The sequence below is a fragment of the Physella acuta genome, unplaced genomic scaffold, assembly GCF_028476545.2.
Source record: "Physella acuta isolate Inbredline_101_S28 unplaced genomic scaffold, ASM2847654v3 ptg000108l, whole genome shotgun sequence".
In the NCBI taxonomy this organism is placed as follows: domain Eukaryota; kingdom Metazoa; phylum Mollusca; class Gastropoda; family Physidae; genus Physella; species Physella acuta.
In genome coordinates this window covers 303,187-325,000 of record NW_026731628.1, presented here as the reverse complement: position 1 = coordinate 325,000, position 21,814 = coordinate 303,187, and the positions used below count along the sequence as shown (strand labels likewise).

The 21,814-nt window shown below is 36.9% G+C and overlaps 4 protein-coding genes across 6 annotated transcripts in view; 2 read left to right on the top strand and 2 right to left on the bottom strand.

Moving 5' to 3' along the window:
- The window catches only part of LOC131934037 (monocarboxylate transporter 12-B), an 89,389-nt gene that overhangs the window by 10,988 nt on the left and 56,587 nt on the right, over window positions 1-21,814 (bottom strand). The window contains exon 1 of one of the 2 annotated variants that reach the window (XM_059290455.1): window positions 32-175. The exons of the other annotated variant lie outside the window; for it this stretch is intronic. The gene's annotated coding sequence lies outside the window, so the exon portion shown is untranslated. Of the gene's footprint in view, window positions 1-31; window positions 176-21,814 lie in introns of those variants that run through there. 2 annotated transcript variants of the gene reach the window in all.
- Window positions 229-6,583, top strand: LOC131934091 (geranylgeranyl transferase type-2 subunit beta). Its single transcript, XM_059290469.1, has 10 exons — window positions 229-354; window positions 1,633-1,740; window positions 2,115-2,312; window positions 2,652-2,757; window positions 3,132-3,184; window positions 3,898-4,008; window positions 4,238-4,349; window positions 4,575-4,663; window positions 4,943-5,017; window positions 5,402-6,583. The coding sequence occupies exons 1-10, from the start codon at window positions 352-354 to the stop codon at window positions 5,537-5,539; spliced, it is 993 nt and encodes a 330-aa protein (XP_059146452.1). The 5' UTR covers window positions 229-351; the 3' UTR covers window positions 5,540-6,583.
- Window positions 8,345-13,134, bottom strand: LOC131933992 (uncharacterized). 2 transcript variants are annotated; one of them, XM_059290431.1, is made up of 3 exons: window positions 12,924-13,134; window positions 10,604-12,230; window positions 8,345-8,667 (listed from the first exon to the last, which is right to left on the bottom strand). In XM_059290431.1, exons 1-2 carry the CDS (start codon window positions 12,930-12,932, stop codon window positions 10,605-10,607), a joined length of 1,635 nt encoding a protein of 544 aa, XP_059146414.1. In that variant the 5' UTR covers window positions 12,933-13,134; the 3' UTR covers window positions 8,345-8,667; window position 10,604. The 2 variants fall into 2 exon arrangements, with proteins under 2 accessions (XP_059146414.1, XP_059146422.1); XM_059290439.1 differs by having other exon boundaries at window positions 12,931-13,134.
- On the top strand, window positions 18,634-20,608 carry LOC131934006 (GTPase IMAP family member 7-like). The gene is made up of 2 exons (XM_059290448.1): window positions 18,634-18,707; window positions 18,897-20,608. The coding sequence occupies exon 2, from the start codon at window positions 18,906-18,908 to the stop codon at window positions 20,475-20,477; it is 1,572 nt and encodes a 523-aa protein (XP_059146431.1). The 5' UTR covers window positions 18,634-18,707; window positions 18,897-18,905; the 3' UTR covers window positions 20,478-20,608.

Genomic DNA, 21,814 nt, shown 5'->3' with positions numbered 1-21,814 from the left:
GTTAGATTTAGATTCTAGAATACAGTCTTACTGAGATTCATCGTCTCTTGATCCTTCAATGTGAATGATAACATTTCGTATAGTGAAGTCTAGTATAATATTACAATATTTTATTATAAGGGCTCTATCTAATCTAGGTCTCTAGAATCTAGATTGCCTAAAAAAAGAAAAGGTCGAAAAGTTTGTAGTTCGACATTGAGAGTTACCTTCCCATCGTAAATGTTGTTAGATTGGACATAGATTCTACAAACAAGAGTGTCGTGACAGTGTTGTCAAATTCTTAAACTAAATAAATAACACTCTTATTAGAGATCTAGATCTAGATCTATAGATCTAACTTAATCAATAATTATGGTAATATATTTTTTGGGGAGAAGGTTACTTTATACCAGTGTCCGATAATGGAATCTTCTTTAAAAAAGGGGTGTTAGGTTCCTGTAACTAGATCTAGATCTAGACATCTAGATCTAGTAGTCCTAAGATCTAGATTAGTTATTTTTTTTAGTTAACTAAAAAAAAAAATTACTCACATAGATCTAGATTATTCTAGGTCTAGCTGATTCTAGCTAGATCTAGATCTAGGCCTAATCATTAATCATGATGACAAATATTTAATACGAGCCGACCCGCGGCATATCATACTCCGCTATTTAGTGGTTTTATTTTCTACTTTTCAGTAATTCATAATTTGTGAATTCGACAGTACTAATGCTGCCACTGAAAATATTTGCTTTAAAACACTATCAGTAGGTCGTTGAGGACGATACTACCCCCACCCTCCTTTCCCCTAACCCCTACCCTACACCCCCAGTGAAAGCAGCCTCCTCTTAATTACCTCCCCTAAGTTTAAAATAGTTTCAAACTAAATTATCTGCCCCTAATAGGAGTCACTAAACCCGGCTCTATGTTTATAAACATTTAGCATGAACCACAGCTCACCAGACCATGTTGGGGTGGGGGAGGTTGATTTATGCCTAATGAAGAAGAGAGGGGACTGCAAGGCGCGCTTACAGCTTGTTTTCTAGCGTCTCCCAGAAGAGAATTATATATATAGATAAGTCAAACCAAAAAAAAAGTAATGATGCTTGTCTTTCAACTATTAGCTTAATTGCCTTTATAAGTCTACAATACTTGATTTTCAACTCTTCTTCGTTTAAAAAACAAAAATAAATAATTAAATAAAATGTAAAGAATGACATGAGATTGAAAATAATGATCTACTCTTAGTGAAATGTGGTATTGTTTTGTTTTATTTAATTTAAAAAAAAAGGTAAGAAATATCAACATTCTTAGATGCCTTTTTTTTGGTAATGACACTGCTTTTTATGTGATAAATAAAATAGAGAAAGACATAAAACACATTGTTTGAGCAGCTAGATCTATGTCTTCCCAATTTATTGCTTTGCCATTTCATGTCCCGCATATTTCATTTTACCAATACCCTTAACTAAATCTGTGAAAACTCTACCAAAGTAACTTAAGATCTAAGTATTATACAGGCTAATAGCTGTATTCTCTAAACTTTTAAATCATAGTAAATTCAGTTTATTTGGATCTAGTAGATTTTAGGCCATACCAATTTTTTTACTTTCAGTTGTTTCTGGGCTTTTATGTTATTATGTTTTCCAACAGGGTACACCTATGAAGGACATAGTCATCTCAGAAAATGCTGCAAAAACCTTAATGGTGCAGAAACATGCCGATTATATTGCAGCATATGGTGACAAGAAAGATGACTATGTAAGTAATGTAGATCTGGAGTCTAATTAAAATAAGAATAGCATTTAAGTTTTTTATATACATTTTTCTTCTTTTTTCAAGTCAAATAACATTAAGTAATTAATTATGCTTAGTTTGTATATTATATTTATGACACCTTTTTCTTACTTGTTATTTCTATTAAGATATTTTTACATTTATTTATATAATTGTATAATATATAGTTAGTTAAGTAGTATGATTATATAGTTTAATATATATTTTTTTAATATTAAAAAAAGGTTGTGAATTAACATCTTTTATATATTTTTAAACACCATTTTTGTTTAAACTGAATTAAATTAATTAAAATAATGAATGAACAACTGCTTATTTTGATCATGTGTTTTGTTTAGGAGTATGTCATGACAGAATTTCTTAGAATGAATGGAATGTACTGGGGCCTAACTGCTATGTCATTAACAGACCAGCTTAGTCGAATGGACAGGTCTGAAGTAGTTGATTTTGTTTTGAAATGTCAGCATGAATGTGGGGGATTTAGCTGCAGTATAGGCCACGACCCTCATTTATTGTCAACACTCAGTGCCATTCAGGTGAAATTTTGTTTTTTTCCATTCAGTTAGATCATTCTCATGCTCTAATACTTTCATTTCAATTCTCTTATGCATTTGTAGTAGCAACAAAACTCCATGAATTTGTTTATTAATGGCTTTGTAATAGCTTTAGGGGAACAAAATCATTTGAGTGAATATAAAATATTTTTGATGTGTATATCTCAACCACTAACTAGAAACATTTTATAAATATGTAGTAATGTACTAAATTATCAGTGTATATTATTACTACTTCATGAGATGCGATTAATTTTTGTGAAGAATTAAAAATATAATTATATAATGTCATCCTATGAAGTTGATTCCCACCATTTGCAGATTCTGACATTGTTTGATGCTGTTAATGAAATAAACTCAGACCTTGTGGTCAAATGGGTGAAAAGTCTTCAGCAACCAGATGGTAGCTTTTATGGGGATAAATGGGGTAAGTGTGTGCCCTTAAAGCGGACATAAATGGTGCAAATGTGTACCTTTAAAGCAGAAACATTAATTGGGTAAGAATAATTGTAAAGCTGATATTTATATGGGGTATTTGTGCCTTTAAAGCTGACATTTATATGGGGCAAGTGTATTTTTTAGGGTCACATATACATTTGATACTTACTTATTTAATCCTCATTGCTTCCTGTGGAACATATGGCAGCAACAAAACTCTGCCATCCCTCCCTGTCCTGGGTCAGTGGCTGAGCTCATGCCGGACTTAGCCTGTTTGTACCCTTTATATCTTAATGTGATCAGGACATGTCTGTACCCCTTATATCAGGACATGTCTGTACCCCTTATATCTTCTTGTTGCAGGAGAGGTGGATACCAGATTTTCATTTTGTGCTGTGGCATGTTTAGCATTATTGGTGAGTATGATCTTATACAGCTGACAGTGCTGAAAAGTTTTTATCTTAAATACACTGCTGAAAACTTAGTTTTAACTCGCTATCAGTCTCTAAAAAGTTATATTTTCTTTGACCACATTAAATAGTGTTTACATAAATAATACATTTTAACCCTGTATGTTTGTAAAGTAAAGTTCCCTTTTCAAACCTGACGGTCTATAGTGCAAGTGAAGTAGAGTTTACTTGTTTCTGTGACCTCGGCATATGCAGGGACAGTGTGGTCAGCACTATGCCCAGCTGCCTTTACTTTCCCCAACATGAGTTTAGTACATGAGTCTACTGGCTTAAGCCCAGATTCCAACTCGAGATTTACGGGTTAGCAGTCCAGCTCTACTGCTAGACCATTCCATCCCCATGTATGTTTGAATCTGTCAATAATACCCCTGTTTTCATTTCATTAGAATAATAGGCTTATTCAATAACAGTGATGTTTTTATTTCATTAGAAGCCTAATTAAATGTTAACAATGACAGTTTTCACCATTCATTTAAACTGAATTGGTCATGACATAGGAATATTTTACAGTGTTTTTGCCACAGGACAGCACCTATGAATCATGAATCAATCCCAATCATTTAGTGCTATAGCAAAAATACATCTTTTGTTTTATATAATAGAACATGTATCACTGTATAATTTGCAGGCAACTATTTTTAAAAATGCCTTATTGACAGAATGCTCTCCAAGTGATCGATGTAGAGAAAGCCGTGTCCTTTGTGTTATCTTGTATGAACTTTGATGGAGCATTTGGGTGCAGGCCTGGCAGTGAATCACATTCAGGGCAGGTCAGTGTCATACTCGTTTGTTACATTTTTTGACCTTGTAGCAGAGGCTATAAATATTTAAAACTTCATGATGGCTATCCAGGTATAGTTTGTCAGTTTGTTCAGCAGTTCCCATGCTATTTTGATTTAGTTTATAGAGGTGCGTCAAGCAAGTTGAAATGATGATTTCAGGTTTACTGTTGTGTTGGGATGTTGTCAATAACTCAGCAAGATTAAATGATGGTTTCAGGTTTACTGTTGTGTTGGGATGTTGTCAATAACTCAGAGACTTCATCATGTCAATGCTGACCAGCTGGGCTGGTGGCTTTGTGAGAGGCAGTTGCCTTCTGGTGGATTAAATGGTAATTTTTACTGCTCTTTTAGAAATGGTGTCCAAACTTTTAGTAGCTTTTAGAAATAGTGTACAAGGTGTTTCATGCATATCTCCTTACAACAAGAATCTAAAAGCTGGTATACAGTGCTTTACTTAGAACCTTGAACAATTCTATGGTAATGAAATATCATGAGGTATACTTAAATATTAGTTGTATATAAATAGCTAAAAGTAGACCTGATGCTCCAATTAGGACGGCCTGAAAAGTTGCCAGATGTTTGCTACTCCTGGTGGGTTCTAGCCTCCCTTAAAATCATTGGACGCCTGCATTGGATTGACAAGGTGCATGTTTTTTTTTTAACTACTTGAACCATTTGCTTTCAAGCAGCTAAATATGTAAATCATATTTTTTTATTATAGTTCAAATAAATTTTCTCTGAAAATGTTCTTATACAATTATTCTACACTTAGCTTAAAGTATGATAGCCTTTTATCATCATCCTTTTTCCTGTTCATGTCCAAGACATATGGGACAGATAGAGTAGAGTAAGATAAATATGTATTTAAAAAGTACAGCTTTAACATTACATAAACTTTGAAAGTTTAAATTATTTCAATCAGGACAAATTGGTTGAGTTTATACTAGCCTGTCAAGATGAAGAAACTGGTGGATTTGCTGATAGGCCTGGTGATATGGTAAGTGGATGTTTTGTTTGTCATCTGGTAAGTTGATGTTGGGCTTGTTTGTTGATATTTTTATTGTTCAAAATATTGTTTATAGTTGAGTTGGTCACTTGACATATTCCAAAATATGTAGATAATGGTTAGATAGTATGAATACACATTTTTATTAAAATTAATTGTATTAGAAATAGTAAATTGTGAATTTATATGCAATGATTGTTTTAAATCCCAATAGCTGGATCAACTGATTGAAAAAAATCTATTAGTTATTAAGCAACTGATATTATTCTTAACTGATGATTGACAACAGTTAAACTACATCAGCTGTTTATGCTGTGGCCATATCAGGCATTATTTTAGCCCATCCATGTTGATGTTAGTCTTTGACTCTTGTAGGTTGATCCCTTCCACACACTGTTTGGACTAGCTGGGCTCTCATTACTAGGTGACACCACAGTTAAAGCAGTCAACCCAGTGTTTTGTATGCCTGAAGATTTGATCACAAGGAAAGGGTTACAGTTGCAGTACCTATAGCACTATCACATGCAATTCTATTTTCCTTCTGCAGGTGCAATATCATTTTAGATTGTCGCTGTTGGGCTCAATTAAATTGAATTGTCAAATATTTGTTACTTGTATTTTTTAACAAATCTTTGAGCCAAATTTTGTGTACATTTATATTGTCTTATACAAATCTAAAATACATCTACAGATTCTCTTGTCAGGTTTTAATTAGGAAAAAATTAGTGTGTTAAATTGTTTTATTTTTTCTATTATGATGATTGAGATAAAGAGGTTATATCTAGTGTAGTTTCTTTGTTGCTGCTTTAAAAAATTTTAATGTCTACCTGTTGTTGTAATTTCTCAAATTCAATCAAGCTTTTTCACATGTATAAAGATAAGATTCTGTTTTATATGTATTACATCATGTCATGTCATGTTTGCCTGTCGTCCCTACTGGGACATAGGCCGCTGACAAGAGCTTTCCAGACGTCTCTGTCCAGGGCTAGTCTCTCCAACTGTCCCCAGGTGTATCCAATCTTCTTGGTGTCTTCTTCCAGGTCACGTCTCCAGGTCTTTCTTGGTCTGCCTCTCTTCCTCCTGCCTTGTGGATTCCAGGTGAGGGCCTGTCTTGTTATGCTGGATACAGGCTTCCTGAGTGTGTGGCCAATCCATTTCCATTTTCTCTGGAGGATCTCTACTTCCACTGGCAGTTGATTTGTCCGTTGCCATAGAACATCATTTCTGATGGTTTTAGGCCAGCGAATTCGCAGGATCTTTCTGAGACATGCGTTTATAAATGATTGTATTTTCTTCTTATTTATAGCAGTTATTCTCCATGTCTCAGCTCCATAGAGTAAAACAGGTTTTACTAGTGTGTTGAAGATCCGGATTTTTATTCTAAGGGTTAAATCTCCCGAACCCCAAACATTTTTTAGTTGGTTGAAGACTGCTCTTGCCTTACCCGTCCTTATTTTTATGTCTGCTTCTGTCCCACCCTGCTTATCAACAATACTTCCAAGGTAGGTGAATCTATCCACTTCTTCTAGGGCTTCTTCTGCCAGTGTTATAGGGTTGTTGTTTGATGCATTGACTTTGAGAACTTTACTTTTCCCTCTGTGGATGTTCAGACCCAGGCTTGTAGAAAAATTTGCAACCCTGTTGGTTTTATCCTGCATTTGCTGTTGTGTGTGAGAAAGGAGGGCCAGGTCGTCAGCAAAGTCCAGGTCATCCAGCTGGCTCCACAATGTCCACTGTATACCGTTTCGCGTTTTCTCTGTTGACATCTTCATAACCCAGTCTATGGCCAGTAGGAACAGGAATTATATGTATTACAAGAATTCTAAAATTCTGTTCTACATGTATTATAAGAACAAAGTCTAAGATTCTGTTCTACATGTATTACAAGAACAAATTCTAAGATTCTGTGCTACATGTAATACAATAACAAATTCTAAGATTCTGTTCTACATATTACAAGAACAACTTCTAAGATTCTGTTGTACATGTATTACTAGAACAAATTCTAAGATTCTGTTCTACATATTACAAGAACAAATTCTAAGATTCTGTTCTACATGTATTACAAGAACAAATTCTAAGATTCTGTTCTACATGTAATACAATAACAAATTCTAAGATTCTGTTCTACATATTACAAGAACAAATTCTAAGATTCTGTTCTACATGTATTACAAGAAAAAATTCTAAGATTCTGTTCTACATGTATTACAAGAACAAATTCTAAGATTCTGTTGTACATGTATTACAAGAACAAATTCTAAGATTCTGTTCTACATGTATTACAAGAACAAATTCTAAGATTCTGTCGTACATGTATTACAAGAACAAATTCTAAGATTCTGTTCTACATGTATTACAAGAACAAATTCTAAGATTCTGTTCTACATGTATTACAAGAACAAATTCTAAGATTCTGTTCTACATGTATTACAAGAACAAATTCTAATGTGATCGTTTTTTTAGCAGGCAGGTGAAATGAAATCACCACAAAATAAGTTTTATTTAGTTCATTTTAATAAGTATTATGTCAGCCATTGTAAAATCCATTCCAAAGCTAACAAATATTACCATAACATACAGAATAAAAACTCTTCAGTGTGATAAGTCCAGAGCCTGTCTATTGGAAATTGTTTTTAAGTTTGTTCATTGTTTATACACTTGTTTTTGTTTGTTTTTTTAATTTGTTTTTTTAAATGCTGTAAATTATTGGTGCATTTCTCTGCTACAAAGTTGTCACTGATATTGAATGAAATATTAAATGTTTTATTCAATTTTTTAGTTAATTGTCCAATGCATTTTAGTGATAAATTTTAATGGATTTAAGAGAATTTACTTATTGAAGTTAGTGTATTGTGTAAATATGCCATGGATTATTTCTATTTCAGACATTAAATTACTGCTATTTAAAACAATGAATAAAGTGTGTTTTTTTTTTCTTCTGATGTGTTAGTTTATTAAGTTATAACATTTGGTTGGCCACGTATGTAAGGCCATCTGAAAGTAAAATTTGGTTGGCCATGTATGTAAGGCCATCTGACTGGAAGTAAAATTTGGTTGGCCATGTATGTAAGGCCATCTGGAAGTAAAATGTGGTTGGCCATGTATGTAAGGCCATCTGGAAGTAAAATTTGGTTGGCCATGTATGTAAGGCCATCTGAAAGTGACTCACGACTGAAGAAATATTTTAACGGAAATCGCGAACAAAATTATACAACTGTACAAACAAAAAAGTCGAGATTAAAATCTATGCAGTAACTTAAAAATAGAAACAAACGGACATTCAAGAGCATCATCAAAACAAGGAAACTACAATAATTAAACAGTTACATTTTAATAATTAGTTAGGTTATAAAGAGTGCAATATTTCCTGTAAAAAAAGCTCTGGTTATTAGCGTAGACACGGTAGAAACCCGTCATGACGTCACTAGCAGTTAGGTTGACCGTGTCGGCCTGTTCTCCGGGGTTTAGGACACGCTTGACTGAACAAGGGGACGCGACCCGGCCCTGCTTCAGTTCACAACACAATAGTGAGTACTGGGCGTCCTTCACACCGTAGTCATAATGTCTTCTAAACCCTTGCACCGCCTTCCACCCCTCGCACTCGAGCTCCCAAGTGCTGTTCTCGGCATACAAGCCATCTGCAATTAGATTCGAGGACGTCAGTTGAGAACATGATATTCTAGTTCATTTCTGTAACTTCGATTTTACGTCGACAACAACTATTCAGGGTCGCGAACATCTACAAACACAGAGACTGAAAGAAATTTGAACGCCTGAGCAGATATTGAACGCCTGAGCAGATATTGAACGCCTGAGCAGATATTCAACGCCTGAGCAGATATTGAACGCCTGAGCAGATATTGTTCGTGTTTGTCAAACATAACCTACGGCCCCATCTCCCAAGCTTTATATCATTAACACTCTTGAATAAGTTGAGGTTATATTGGGGGAGGAGCTTCAAAATTGTTAGAGTATACTTTGGCTGAGACAGAGATGAGTAAAAATGTCGCATTTAAAAATGTGTGCGCGATCCTTTATTTAGGAATTGTCCTATTAATGTTTTGACATGTTCAGACACAGAAGACAGACCTGTTGGTACACAATCGAGTGTAGCCTCAACTGTCCTGCAGCCAACTGTCCAGACGACGGGGCCAGTGGGTTTCCCCCGGACCGCCGTCAAGTGGGTGACAACGCTCTGACCACGACAGGACAGGCTGAACGGCTCGCCGTCCTTGTGCTGGACTCTGTACACGTCCCAGTGGCTCACCTTGCTGCGGTACATGCTGACTGCTAGCGTGTACACGAGGCCTACATGCAATATCTTGCCTGACCTAATTAGCCCACTAGATGCGCTCATTGCTAATGTCAGTAGTACACGCAACATGCTCATTTGTACGCGAAAAAAAATAATTTGAATACAAATGTATCACTTCCCACTTTCCATAAACAAATTATGATGAGGCAGGAAGTGCGGTCGCAGCTCAATTCTCAAGCATTTATGGTGCCCAATAGTGCGTTTGGTCACTTTGAGAGTCGGCTGAGCATTGTCCAAACATGAGAATTAAGTTGGTATGGGCATGCCACAAGATCAAACGACATATCCAAAACAATATTGCAAGGTACTGGAGGGAAAAGAAGAAAGACAAAGATGGCACTGAATGGATGGCATCAGTACTCATGGGGAGGTTTCTGCGGAAGATTTTTTTACAAATTCGCAGGGTGGCGCCCCGGCATGGCGCGATACGATTCTTCTCTATGTACGGTATATAAAAATAAAGGTCGATTGCGGTTTGACACCGTTCTTCCGATCGCCATCAAACTTTGGGTAGTTGATTAGAACAGCCCAAGGGAGGATTCTGCTAAAAAAAAAAATATTAATTTTCGCTAGGGCGGCGCCCAGGGAGGTTGTGATTTTCTCTATATACGGTAAATTAAAAAAAGAATAAAAGCTGGATGCGGTTCGAAACCGTTCGTACGAGTGCAATGAAACTTTGAGGAGTTGATGAGAATACTCCCAAGAAGGTTTCGGCGGGGGAAAAAATATTGCACGGGCGGCCTTCGGGAGAGTGCGATTTAGATTCTCTTTCGGGTGACGCTACGGGGGTGGGGGGGGGGGGCACGTAGAGTCACCTGAAAGAAACTCTAAATGAGGCTTTTGTCATGTTTGAGATTAGGTGCAAGGTTTAGGGGTATGGCAACGACTATATTTAGTATCGTTATACAGTAACTACGTGTAGATCAAACTTGAATTCAATTAAAATGCCGATTCTGGATAAAAATCCGTTTTCAATGAAATTTTTCGTTTCCGGTTAAATTTGAAGTTGAGGTGGTGATTTTCGTTTCGGCTTCGATTTAGAGAAATAGACAACACTATCAACCTAGCGCTCGTTGTATTTCTCCCTCAACGGGCCATTTATCTCGTTATAGATATCAGCAAACAACATGAATGCCTGCTAGGTAATTACAAAATAACACAAATAGAAAGACAATTTTAAAATTTGCAAATTTTAAAATTGTCTTTATTTTTGCTATGCTCACGTTAAAAAAATCCAGCTCAGTACTTATCCTACACACTTTATTTTTTTAATGTTGTACGAAAGATAATGTCAGCTACACGTTTCCCAGCTAATAATACGCTCGGCCCTGCTTTGGTAATAACTTTGGCCACAGCGTGTTTACTGATGCTTGCGGCAGCAACTGCCCCACCGGCAACAGCAAATACCACATCGACAGCTCCCTGTATTAGTATATTTTTAAACCGATTCTTGCAATCCTCCTCTTTTTTTATGGCATCTGAAATTAGCGTTTTGAGCTTGTCCACTAGTTCAGTGAGCGTCGCGTCAGTTTCGATAGACCGCAACAGTGTTTGAGCGTCGTCCTTGACGCTGAGTGCAGCTTGTGGGTTGGTTTCTTCAACAGTAATTCTATCTAAGCGGTTCTGTAGTGAATTGATTTTAACTTCGATTTGTTTTCTTTTACATTGCTCTCTGAAACGTAAGATATTGTTACGTAAATCAAGCATCTGCTCCTTCAACCCACTCCAGTCAGGTGGTTTTAGGTTATCTGATTCTCCTTCACAAGTTTCTGGCATGTCTTTTTGCATGATTATGTCGATTGTTTCTTCATGTTTTCTCAATTCTTCTTCAAATACATCGATATCTTTTAACTGACAATCTTGAAATGTGTATTGCCACAGTTTATTTTGTAGTTTCTTTAATTTTTCTTCCAGTTCCTTGAGGGTTTGAAATTCTCTGGCGTATTTGAGAAATTTCTGAAAGCGTTGAATAACCCGCAGACAGTTAGACCTGGTGTCTTGCAGGAGACTCGTCTCACCTGGTGCATAGAACACACCGTCGTCTGCTTGGTCGACCTGTGCCAACAGCTTTAAGGCTTTGTCTAGAACCGGCTTTATCTTTTTCTCTTCATGCTCTTGATACAAATCATCCGTGTCTCCTTTGATCTCACTAAGGCGTGTCTGGAACTGCGTGACTACCTCTGGCAGTCTGGCCTCCAACAATAATCTTTGATGTCGGGGTTTTGCTTCCAAAAATTTTTCTTTAGTATAGCTCGCATCCAAAGAATTAGCGAAGCTAATCAATTTTTTGAATTGTCGCTCCATGACATTTGGTAGATTCTGTTTGTTTGAAAACAAAACAACCCTGTCTGAAGAAAGCTGAAACAACTGCTTTAAGTCACCCTTGGCACTCCTACACCAGGCAGTGAATGTCTCATCTGACCCGCCTCTATTCATTTTAAATAGCTCACCAAGCGTTATAGCAATAATACAAAACTTTTTAAGAAAATCTTCACCAAAAACATTTGTAAGTATGTAAAGAGATTGCCTATTTTCTTCAGTAAAACGCTCTCCATATTTCAGCACTAAGACTAGGCATCGCCTCCCATCCTCTGGACAAAGACCAACGGCTTCCACCATTTCTCTGCACGTTTTTTCTTTGGCCTGGTCACTGTTGACCTTGGTGTCCATGGAACCAGGTGTGTCTACAACAGTGACGGTGTAGCCATAGTTTGTTCCTTGATGGTGTGCAGGTTTCGCTGTCTGCGACTCACTGCTGTCACTTTCTACAAACAAACTCTGCCCTAAGATGGAATTAGCTGTGGCACTTTTCCCAGTTCCAGTTTTCCCAATCAATATAAATGTGTAATCATTCGTTCGTTTTTCAACTGTAGATGCCATTCTTACCTACCGAAAAAATGAAGCAATTGATTTTCCTCAGTTGAGCTTGAATATGTATACCATAAAAACAAAACAAAAGACACAATCACTTTTTTTTCAATAATTCATCATAAATACACTCTGAAGGCTTATGAGAAATTGGAAGAAGTGTAAAGTCCAACTTCCGACTACCGGAAAAATCGCTCAAAGTTTGATAATCATCTAGGTAGAGTGTAGAGGATCTAATCAGTGTTTCTTCCAGACTTTTTTCCGGGTGGGGGGGGGGGGGGGGATCAACATATATAAATTCCATTTCGTTCGGGATGGGGGGGGGGGGTGGTAGATCTAGATCTAGTGCCTGGAAGATAATCTGGATTTAATACTAATAAATTTCGTACACCTAACTGAAACGGTACTCAAGTTAATCTTTTCACGGACAGTCAGACACAGAGACAGAGAGAAACGACAGGAAACAGAGACAGTCAGGAAGAGAGGCAGACAGAGAGGCAGAAAGAGAGGCAGACAGAGAGGCAGACAGAGAGGCAGACAGAGAGGCAGACAGACAGACAGACAGACAGACAGACAGACAGACAGACAGACAGACAGACAGACAGACAGACAGACAGACAGACAGACAGACAGACAGACAGACAGACAGACAGACAGACAGACAGACAGACAGACAAAATACAAATTGTCTAGGTCCAAAATTAATCCTACCACAAACATAGGCGACTTGTTATTCGAAACACTTGAAAACTGTTCTTAAGGCGTCCGTTTCTGTAAGCACACATGCGTGTATACGTGTCAACGTTTGCAATCTGGTTGACGATTTAAATGTTCAAAATGTAAAAGCCAGGTAAATCTTAGTTGAATTTCACAGCTTGGGAAGTTTAACTGACGTGTTTGAAAAAGGCTATTTTTAGGACAATGCTTTCGCTGTGCTGGTTTGAGTAAGAGCAACATTTAGCTGGCTGGAGTTTGTTACAGAGGCGGAACTAGAAAAAAGGGCCACCCCGCAAAAAAAAATTTTGGGCCCCATATATATATATATATATATATATATATATATATATATATATATATATATATATATATATATGTGAGCGGGTGAATGGATTTTTTTGTATTATTTTATTTGTTGCGAATCTGGGAGTGCATGGTGGTCCAATGGGGAACAGCACGGGGTCCCCCTTCCGCTCGAAGCGGTCAGTATAAATTGACCGCTCGGAGTGATTTTCTTCCTTTTTTTTGACCCGCGGCGATATGTAGGTCGGGTCAGGTTTCTGCGTGGCGCACCGCACGCGTGGAGGTATTTGTTTTTTTATACTTTATCTTTATGTGATTTGTATGAATGCGACTGACGATGTTTCTCGTTTTCTTTCATTTTCGTCTAAAACGAGATAGTGAGCATCGGCAGGTCTGGTATGCACGTGGTGTGTTATTTTGTTATTTTGAATTAAAATGTATTTTTGATGTTTTCTAAACCCTTGGCGTGTGTTTCGGACCACGTGGTTTAGGCCAGTGTGTTTAGGAGTGTTTCCTAAACTAGTGTGAATGCGTGTGTGCATTTACTTGATTGTTTTATGATGTGTTGTTATTGACTAGGATCGGCTTAGTCAATAGTCAGTTATTTTAGACAGTAATTAGATTTGTATATTTTAGTTGCCTCGAGTTTTAGGTTGTTTAAAATTAATGTGTGTGCTTTTTCGTGCAACGTCATGTTGAGTATCGCTTGCTTTGTGTCTGCCTTCATTGGGGCCTTAGCGGAGTGTGTTAACTTTAATGTTATCAATATAGATGTTGTTTATGTAGACCAATTGCTTCGAGCTGCTCCTTGTGTAGGAAAGATTGGTTCTACAATGAATTTGTTTACACGTTATTTTTAAGTTGCTAGTTCTTCTTTAGACAGTGGTTAGTTGTTTTTGAGAATTGCTTTTAGAATTGTCTAGTAAGGATTAGTTTTACTCGAGGCTTTAGCTAGATAGAAGTAGTAGGTAGCATTTTGAACTTGTGTATATATTTATGTATATATCTGCCATTACCATGCATTTTTCTTATGTTTTCCTTTTCTTTTTCTCTCCCCCCCCCCTTCCGGTGAGGTTGCTTGTGCAACTTGGCTGGGTGTTTTGTTATATATGAATTGTTTTGTTTGGTGTAAAAAGTTTGTTGTGTACGTATTGTGTTTTACGTAATGTATTGTACGTAGTGGTTTTACGTAGTGTTTTGTTTGGTGTGGACTTTTGGATGTCGAGAATGGATGAAGGGAGGTTTCTGTGTGTCAGGGCCTGGACCATCCTAGACATCATAAGTCGGCGCAACACCAGCAAATGGTCAAACGTAATGTTTTGTTTGATGTAAAAAGTTTGTTTCGTTGGTTCTGTTTTGTGTCAGTTTTTTTATCTATTCTTTTTTTATAACTTTTGGTTCCATATTTTGTTGAATAAATTTTATACTAGTCATTCTTGGTAAATAAATTTTATTAACTGTAAAAGTTTTTGTTTTATTTTAGTAGCTTATTATTTAGACTAAGGTTAGGGTTTAACCACTGTGGGTTCTACCACGGTTGCACTGACCGGACAGTAGTTAAGTAGATAAGCCTAGGGAAGGGTAGGGTAGATTTTAAGGTATCCCCCCCCCTAGCAGGGCTTATATATATATATATATATATATATATATATATATATATATATATATAAACTAAATACGAAAATATGATCATAGAATACTCAATACGCAGTGGCGCAGGCAGGGGGGGGGGTTAGGGGTTTATAACTATTGACTTGTGTCGATATTGTTTAGATCTTAAACACTAAACACTTAAGCCTGGCAGCCTCTAGAACAATAATGTACATCATTGTGATGAGAATTTCCTGTAGAATTTAGTTACGATTTTTATTATTGCACTAAAGTAATGTATAATAATCTGGAACGCAGTTGGCCAAGGTTAGATCAGTTAAGGAGTGTCGAATGGGGAGGGGTGGGCTACGTGGGTAGGCCTTTGTTGTCTAATATGTTTGTAGTGCAACCGGAAAGTGTCTAGAAATTAAAAAAACAACGACAAAGAAATTGTTTATTATTCGCATTGAGGTTCTATAATGTGTATGTTTTTACTACTTCAAAACATTTGAAATTCATTTCACTAATGGCGGATGAAACAGGGAAACTGAAAACTATTTAATTTTTAAAAAGATAAGTAAACTGAAAATGATAAAGATGGCAGAGGACACAAGGTTATCAGTTAAAATGTGTGACAGGGGGGTGAGGGTGGGTTTGAATATTGGTACGTCTCAATTATGAAATACTACCGGATGTACATCTGGCAGAAAAGCGTGGGCTTGACCCACAATTGTTGACACAAAACTTAGTGTTGGTACATATAAAAACTGCGTAGGTGGTTAAATATAGATGTAGAGCCAGGAACCTACAGCAGTCATTTTAGACAGTCAGAAAAGAAAGACCAATAATTATTTATTTTCTTATTCGCATAGTCGTGTTTTAATGTGTATCTTTTTGCTACTTCAAGCAATTTAAGTTCCTTTTAATGGTGTCGGATGGAAAAAGGAAATTAAAAACTACTTTATTAACTGATTTCTTTACAAAGAAAAGTAAAACTGAAAATGATAAAAATGAAGATGGTACTATTGCTTCTCAAACTATATTACATCAAGAAATTTCCATAAATTCAGCACCTTTGACTGTTTCTTATGCAAATGATATCGGCAATTTTATCCAAGGAGTTATAACAGATGATACACGGTGTATTTATTAGAAAACATCTGGCGTCCTGATGAACTTTTTAAATTTCCAGCAAGCGGACAAAGAAATTTAAAGTTTCAATATTCGTGGCTACTTAGGTGGAACTGGTTGACTTATTCCAAATTACTTGATGGCGCATTTTACAATTATTGTGTTTTGTTTAGTTTGAATTATAGTGGTGTAGGTAGTCAGCCTTTAGGTAAGTTATCAAAAATTTCATTTTCAAACTGGAAAAGGGCAACAGTCACGTTTAATGAACACCAGCAATGTGAATATCATAAAAGAGCAATTTTACTTTCCCAAAATCGTAAATCGGTTATGGAGAAAAAAAATAGAACCTATTAACATCGCCTTGAACTCATCATTAAGTAAACAAATTCTAGAAAATCGTTTAAGGTTAGCGCCCATAATCAGAGTTTCTTCCAGGCATCTCTTCGGGTGCCCCCCCCCCCCCCCCGAAAATTTTTACCGCCCCCCCCCCCCCCCCGAACGAAATGAAATTTATATAATTTATATAGAAAATATATACTTTTAACAGTGTCCGCCCCCCCCCCCCCCGAAGAAAGTCTACCGCCCCCCCCCCCCCCGAAAATTTCAAGTGCCCCCCCCCCCCCCCCGGAGAAAAAAGTCTGGAAGAAACACTGCCCATAATAGAAACTATATTTTTTTGCGGCCGACAAGGTCTTGCACTTAGGGGGCACAGGGATTTCGGAAATCTTCACTTGGAGTATTCTGATGAAAATGATGGAAATTTTCGAGCTCTTTTGAGATTCAAAGCCATGGGTGTAGACGAAACACTTAAACATCATCTAGAAAATTCTTCAAAAAAATGCAAGATACTTAAGTCCCACCATTCAGAATGAAGTGATAAATGTGTGCAATAAATTAATTGTTCAAACGATTGTTGCGAAAATTACTTCTGTCGAATTGTTTTCTGTCTTAGCCGATGAAACTAGTGATATAGCTGGTATGGGGCAATTTTCGTTATGTGTTCGCTACTATGATAACGACATAAAGAAAATAAGGGAGGATTTCATACAGTTTGTAGGTGTAACTGATCTATTATTAATATTTCTTTTTTACTTGTAGCGTACTTTCATACATTTAAGATGGTTTTTTTTACTTTTGCTTAGATCTAATAAAAACGTCTAAATAAAAAAATAAAATAAAAAACCAACCTGAAAATGCAAATGTGTAAGTTATAAATGATGATTCAAGGGATTTTTTTCCTCGGCGTCGTGGGTAGGGGGGGGGGGTGGAATTTGGGGTTTTAAGTAGAGCTGAAATAATTTTGGGATTACAGAGAATTAAAATGATACAAATTTTAACACATTAATTCTTCCCCCCCCCTCCCCCCGAATCAGACATGTGATTTGCAGCGTCAGTTGTGTGTTCGCTTTAGAATCACAGTTTTCATCATCGGCTTGTGAGGACTGATACAGATTTACAATAGTAATATTTTTTAGCACAATTTCCATTCTGGAGAATTGCGTTTATTAACTCGTCTTTTCTGGGAATGGATGGATGGATGTATGAATGTGTGTCCGGGCTTTAAGTCGTATCTCCTCCTCAACGAAGCAATATCGATGACTAGTTCCAAAAGCAATTATGTTAAGCAAGTTACGAGAATGAACATAGGCCATAAAAATTCCGGGTTTCTTTCATGGATTTCCACGAAAAGCCAAAAAACCTCGAAAAAATGCAGTTTTTGGCCCATATCTCGGCAACCAAACAACTTAGCGACTTGAAACATGTACCAATCGATTCCTGCCATAATTAAGAACAATATTGCCGAAGATAGTTTTTAAAAATATCCTCTAGTTCGGTCACAAATTTTAAAATTACATAAACACCTACAAACCGATCGTTCTTCTAGCTTGAACGCATCCCAGCATTATACGTCAGAGCTATTTTTAGATAACATAAGGAAATTGCGCATAAATGTCACTAGACTTTTTTAATTAACTTGTTTCTTACTTGTAGCCTACTTTCATTTATTTAGGATGGTTTACTTATACATAGTCTTTATTGAAATTCTCTTTTCATGTCCGCCATAGTACCTCCAATTATACAAGTTGGTCAAAAGAATATGAAGCATGAAAGCTTTGTAGTTTTAATGGTTTCTCGCCATATGTTTATTTTAAAGTTTTTTATATTTATATTATTGGTTTTAATACATTTCTTTTTATACTATGTCATTCTTTATTAAATATTTGTTAAAAATAATAATTAAGAGAAGTAATTGCTTTTTAGTTTGTTTAGTGCAAAAAAATAAAATAACTAAGAGCACACATATTTGACTATTTAAAAAAGGGAAATAAGTCATGGAAGTGGTTTGAACGTTTGCCTATCTTTCACACTACAACTCATGCAGCTATATATTTTTTTTGCTTTACGAAACGGCGTGTGTTAGCTACTGTAGAACATAACTTATGTAGTAGATCAGTTGTTTTTTTTACAAGAAAATAATTTTTTTTTTTAGTTATAAAAAAATTGATTATCGTCGCCTGTGGGCCCCTAAACGGCCTGCTCCCCCCCCCCCCCCCCGCATTGCGGGGTCTGGCGGCACTGTAGTTCCGCCCCTGGTTTGGTAACAGCTGTCATGCAATCGATTGCGACAACGCGGCTGTATTCTAGGGCTTTGTTGTGGATATATTGGGCGGAGAAAACACTGTAACTCGTACTGTAATTCAGCACATTTTTGTATGGGATTAAACTAAAGCGTTGGTTTAAACCGTAGCCTAAGTAAGTTGGACTTATTTATCAATTTTAATAACTTTAAACTTTTGATGTTAACTTTGAGTTAACACAATGATTCACAAGTTTTTTTTCTTTTAACAGCTTATAGACATTGTATTTTTTTAAAAACCCTTTTCTAAACTGATATATTTATATATTAACCTTTAATTAAACGTTTTTACTTTTAAATTTTAGGAAAACAAAATGGAGGTCAGCTATGACTATGTTTACCTGTTGGTTGGTAAAACTGGCTATGGTAAAAGCTCAACTGGGAATTCTATTCTGGGAATGAAGAAATTCGTTAGTGACGACAGCGGGGAATCTGTGACCTCAAGCGTGGACGTTGAGACTTGTGTCCGTCACAGGTACCGAGTTTGTGTCGTCGACACTCCGGGTGTGATGGACACAGTGACGGACAGTGTCGGGGCGCTGGGTAAATCGTGTGATGAAATGAGATCAGCCATGAGCGTCTGCCCGACACACGGCAACATGGCCATTGTTTTGGTGCTCAAATATGGGGAAAGGTTCACACAAGAAAATAAAAAAGCGGTCGATGTTCTCAAAAATATATTTGGTGAAGAAAATTTAGCAAAGTCATGCCTTATCCTAATGACACATGGAGAACTGTTTGAGATGTCACATAATGACATGTCATTTGACGAATGGTGCAGGAAACAGACAGGGGAACTCAGTGCCTTATTTCGGCTCCTGACGTTCAAATGTGTTCTCTTCCATAACAGCACTCAGGACCAGGAACAAAAAGAAAAACAATTCCAGCAGCTACTGCGGTTTACGGATGAGCTTGATCAGAGTTATACCGCAGCCAAATTCCAAGAACTCAAGAAGAAGCAAAACCGCTTGATGTTGGTTAGTAAACTACCGGGCTTGAAGAAAGAGCTGTCTCTAAACATAGCTTGCCTGTCTGCAAAAGTAGACCGGGTACAGGCAGACGTAAGCCAACAAGAGTCTGTGAACGTGGAGAACGTGAGTCATAGATTAGACGTGTGCAGTCGCCAGCTGGCAGATCTGCTGCAGACGATACTCAGGGAAGATAACCCTGAGATTATATTCTATGACGTAGGAGAGCGCCAACTCTTGCATGACGTCAGAGATCAGACTGACAGCCTAGCAGAAAGAATAGCCACCTCCCAGAAGGATCTTGTGCTCATACAACAAGCCTTGACATGGCGGGGAAAAATGGCGCTCCTCCAGTTGGAAATTGAAAGCACCTTTTGTCTAAATGATTGCCGTGTACTGAGGGCGACATGGGATCAAATGTCGAGCAATATTGAACAAATAAAAAACAATAAGTTTGTTTATTCTGAGGCAACTACCAAGCTGAAGCAAATGAAAGAAAACTTACTGATTTTAGAAGGGCATTTGGAATGTCGAGATTACAGGGAGAAAATTGAGAGGAAAATAAAAGAATTAGAGGACAAAGTTAGGGCTTTAAAGTTGCCTACGCTTGTCTCAATATATTCATCATTAACTGAAACGGCCAATCAAATTGAAGCGGAAATACGAAATTACCAATTCCCAAGACAGTTGGATGATCTATCTCGGCGACTAAAAGACTTGAAAGTGACAATTGGCTACCGTAAGGTAGACAACGATATGACCATAGGATGGAGAGTGACATCAACGACTTTGTCTGTAGCGTCTATTGGTGTGGCACTAGTACCTGTAGTTGGAGTCCCGCTAAGTATTGGTCTAAACGTGCTGCCTCTCATTGGCCAAGCAATTCACAGAAGCGTTGTACGGCGCCAAAGACAATGAATGAGATGAATATGGATGAGCTGAACTCATTCATAAAACAAGTGGGAGATAAAGCTGATAAAGTAGTTATGTCCTGGGAGGGTAGTCATCAGAACAATATAGATTTACATGGTGAAGAAAGGTGTATGAATTAGTCTTTGATGGATTGTTGATTTAAAATAAATGGACCAAAGCATTAACTGGTTTCCGGTGGAGGGTAAATGGATTGTTAATTAAATTGGAACAAAGCAATGCTACAGCCGTTTACCTCAAAGCCTTAGTCTACACGGAGCAGCAAAACATTACCTTATCTTACACAAAAACATGACAATTATCTTACACAAAAACATGACAATTATCTTACACAAAAACATGACAATTATCTTACACAAAAACATGACAATTATCTTACACAAAAACATGACAATTATTTTACACAAAAACATGACAATTATCTTACACAAAAACATGACAATTATCTTACACAAAAACATGACAATTATCTTACACAAAAACATGACAATTATCTTACACAAAAACATGACAATTATTTTACACAAAAACATGACAATTATCTTACACAAAAACATGACAATTATTTTACACAAAAACATGACAATTATCTTACACAAAAAACATGACAATTATCCGCCCCCACCCCCCTCCGAAAAATGTTGACCGCCCCCCCCCCCCCCCCGAAAATATCAAGTGCCCCCCGGAGAAAAAAGTGTGGAAGAAACACTGTTGTTGCTATCTAACATTATTTGTTGCTATGTAATAGCATTATTAGTTGTGTTGCTATGTAACTATGTAAAATGTTTGAAAGGAGAAGAATGCTAAACTATTCCTACCTACTCTCCCCTAAATGGAATCAAACGGGGTGGACTATCGACTGGGCTGTTAATCTATATATATATATATATAAATATAATACCTACGGACCATGCGGGACACCACCACCACCACTACGTAAGCGCGTCTAGTAGCCTCCTCCCTTTCTCTCTAGGCATATCGCTACCAACCCACCCCACCAGTCTGGTGAGCTGTGGTTCACACCAAATGTTTACAATCGTGAATCCGGTCAAGTTAGTGACGGCTATTAGGGGCAGATAATTTCAGTTTTTAAACGATTTGAAACTTAAGGGTGGTAACTAAGAGAAGGGAAGGCTGCTTTTACGGGGGGGGGGTTGTTGACATGGAATAAAAATTTGCTTTTAGATTTAGGACCGTAAAAATAATAAAAGATAAAATTTTATTAAAAACTTAAGCCTAAAACTAATTCAGAAATTTAATATTTTTAGAATCAATGCTATACAAGTTGCAGATCCAGAGAATTTGAAAATAATTTGTTGAGTTTA

Bases quoted from the DNA above. Each gene is read 5' to 3' on its own strand.
- LOC131934091 (XM_059290469.1), top strand. The intron at 4,664-4,942 runs GTGCATGTTTTT...TATTTCAATCAG, and splicing joins GCCTGCATTGGATTGACAAG to GACAAATTGGTTGAGTTTAT. The intron at 5,018-5,401 runs GTAAGTGGATGT...TGACTCTTGTAG, and splicing joins CTGATAGGCCTGGTGATATG to GTTGATCCCTTCCACACACT.
- LOC131934006 (XM_059290448.1), top strand. From the start codon at position 18,906: ATGGAGGTCAGCTATGACTATGTTTACCTGTTGGTTGGTAAAACTGGC.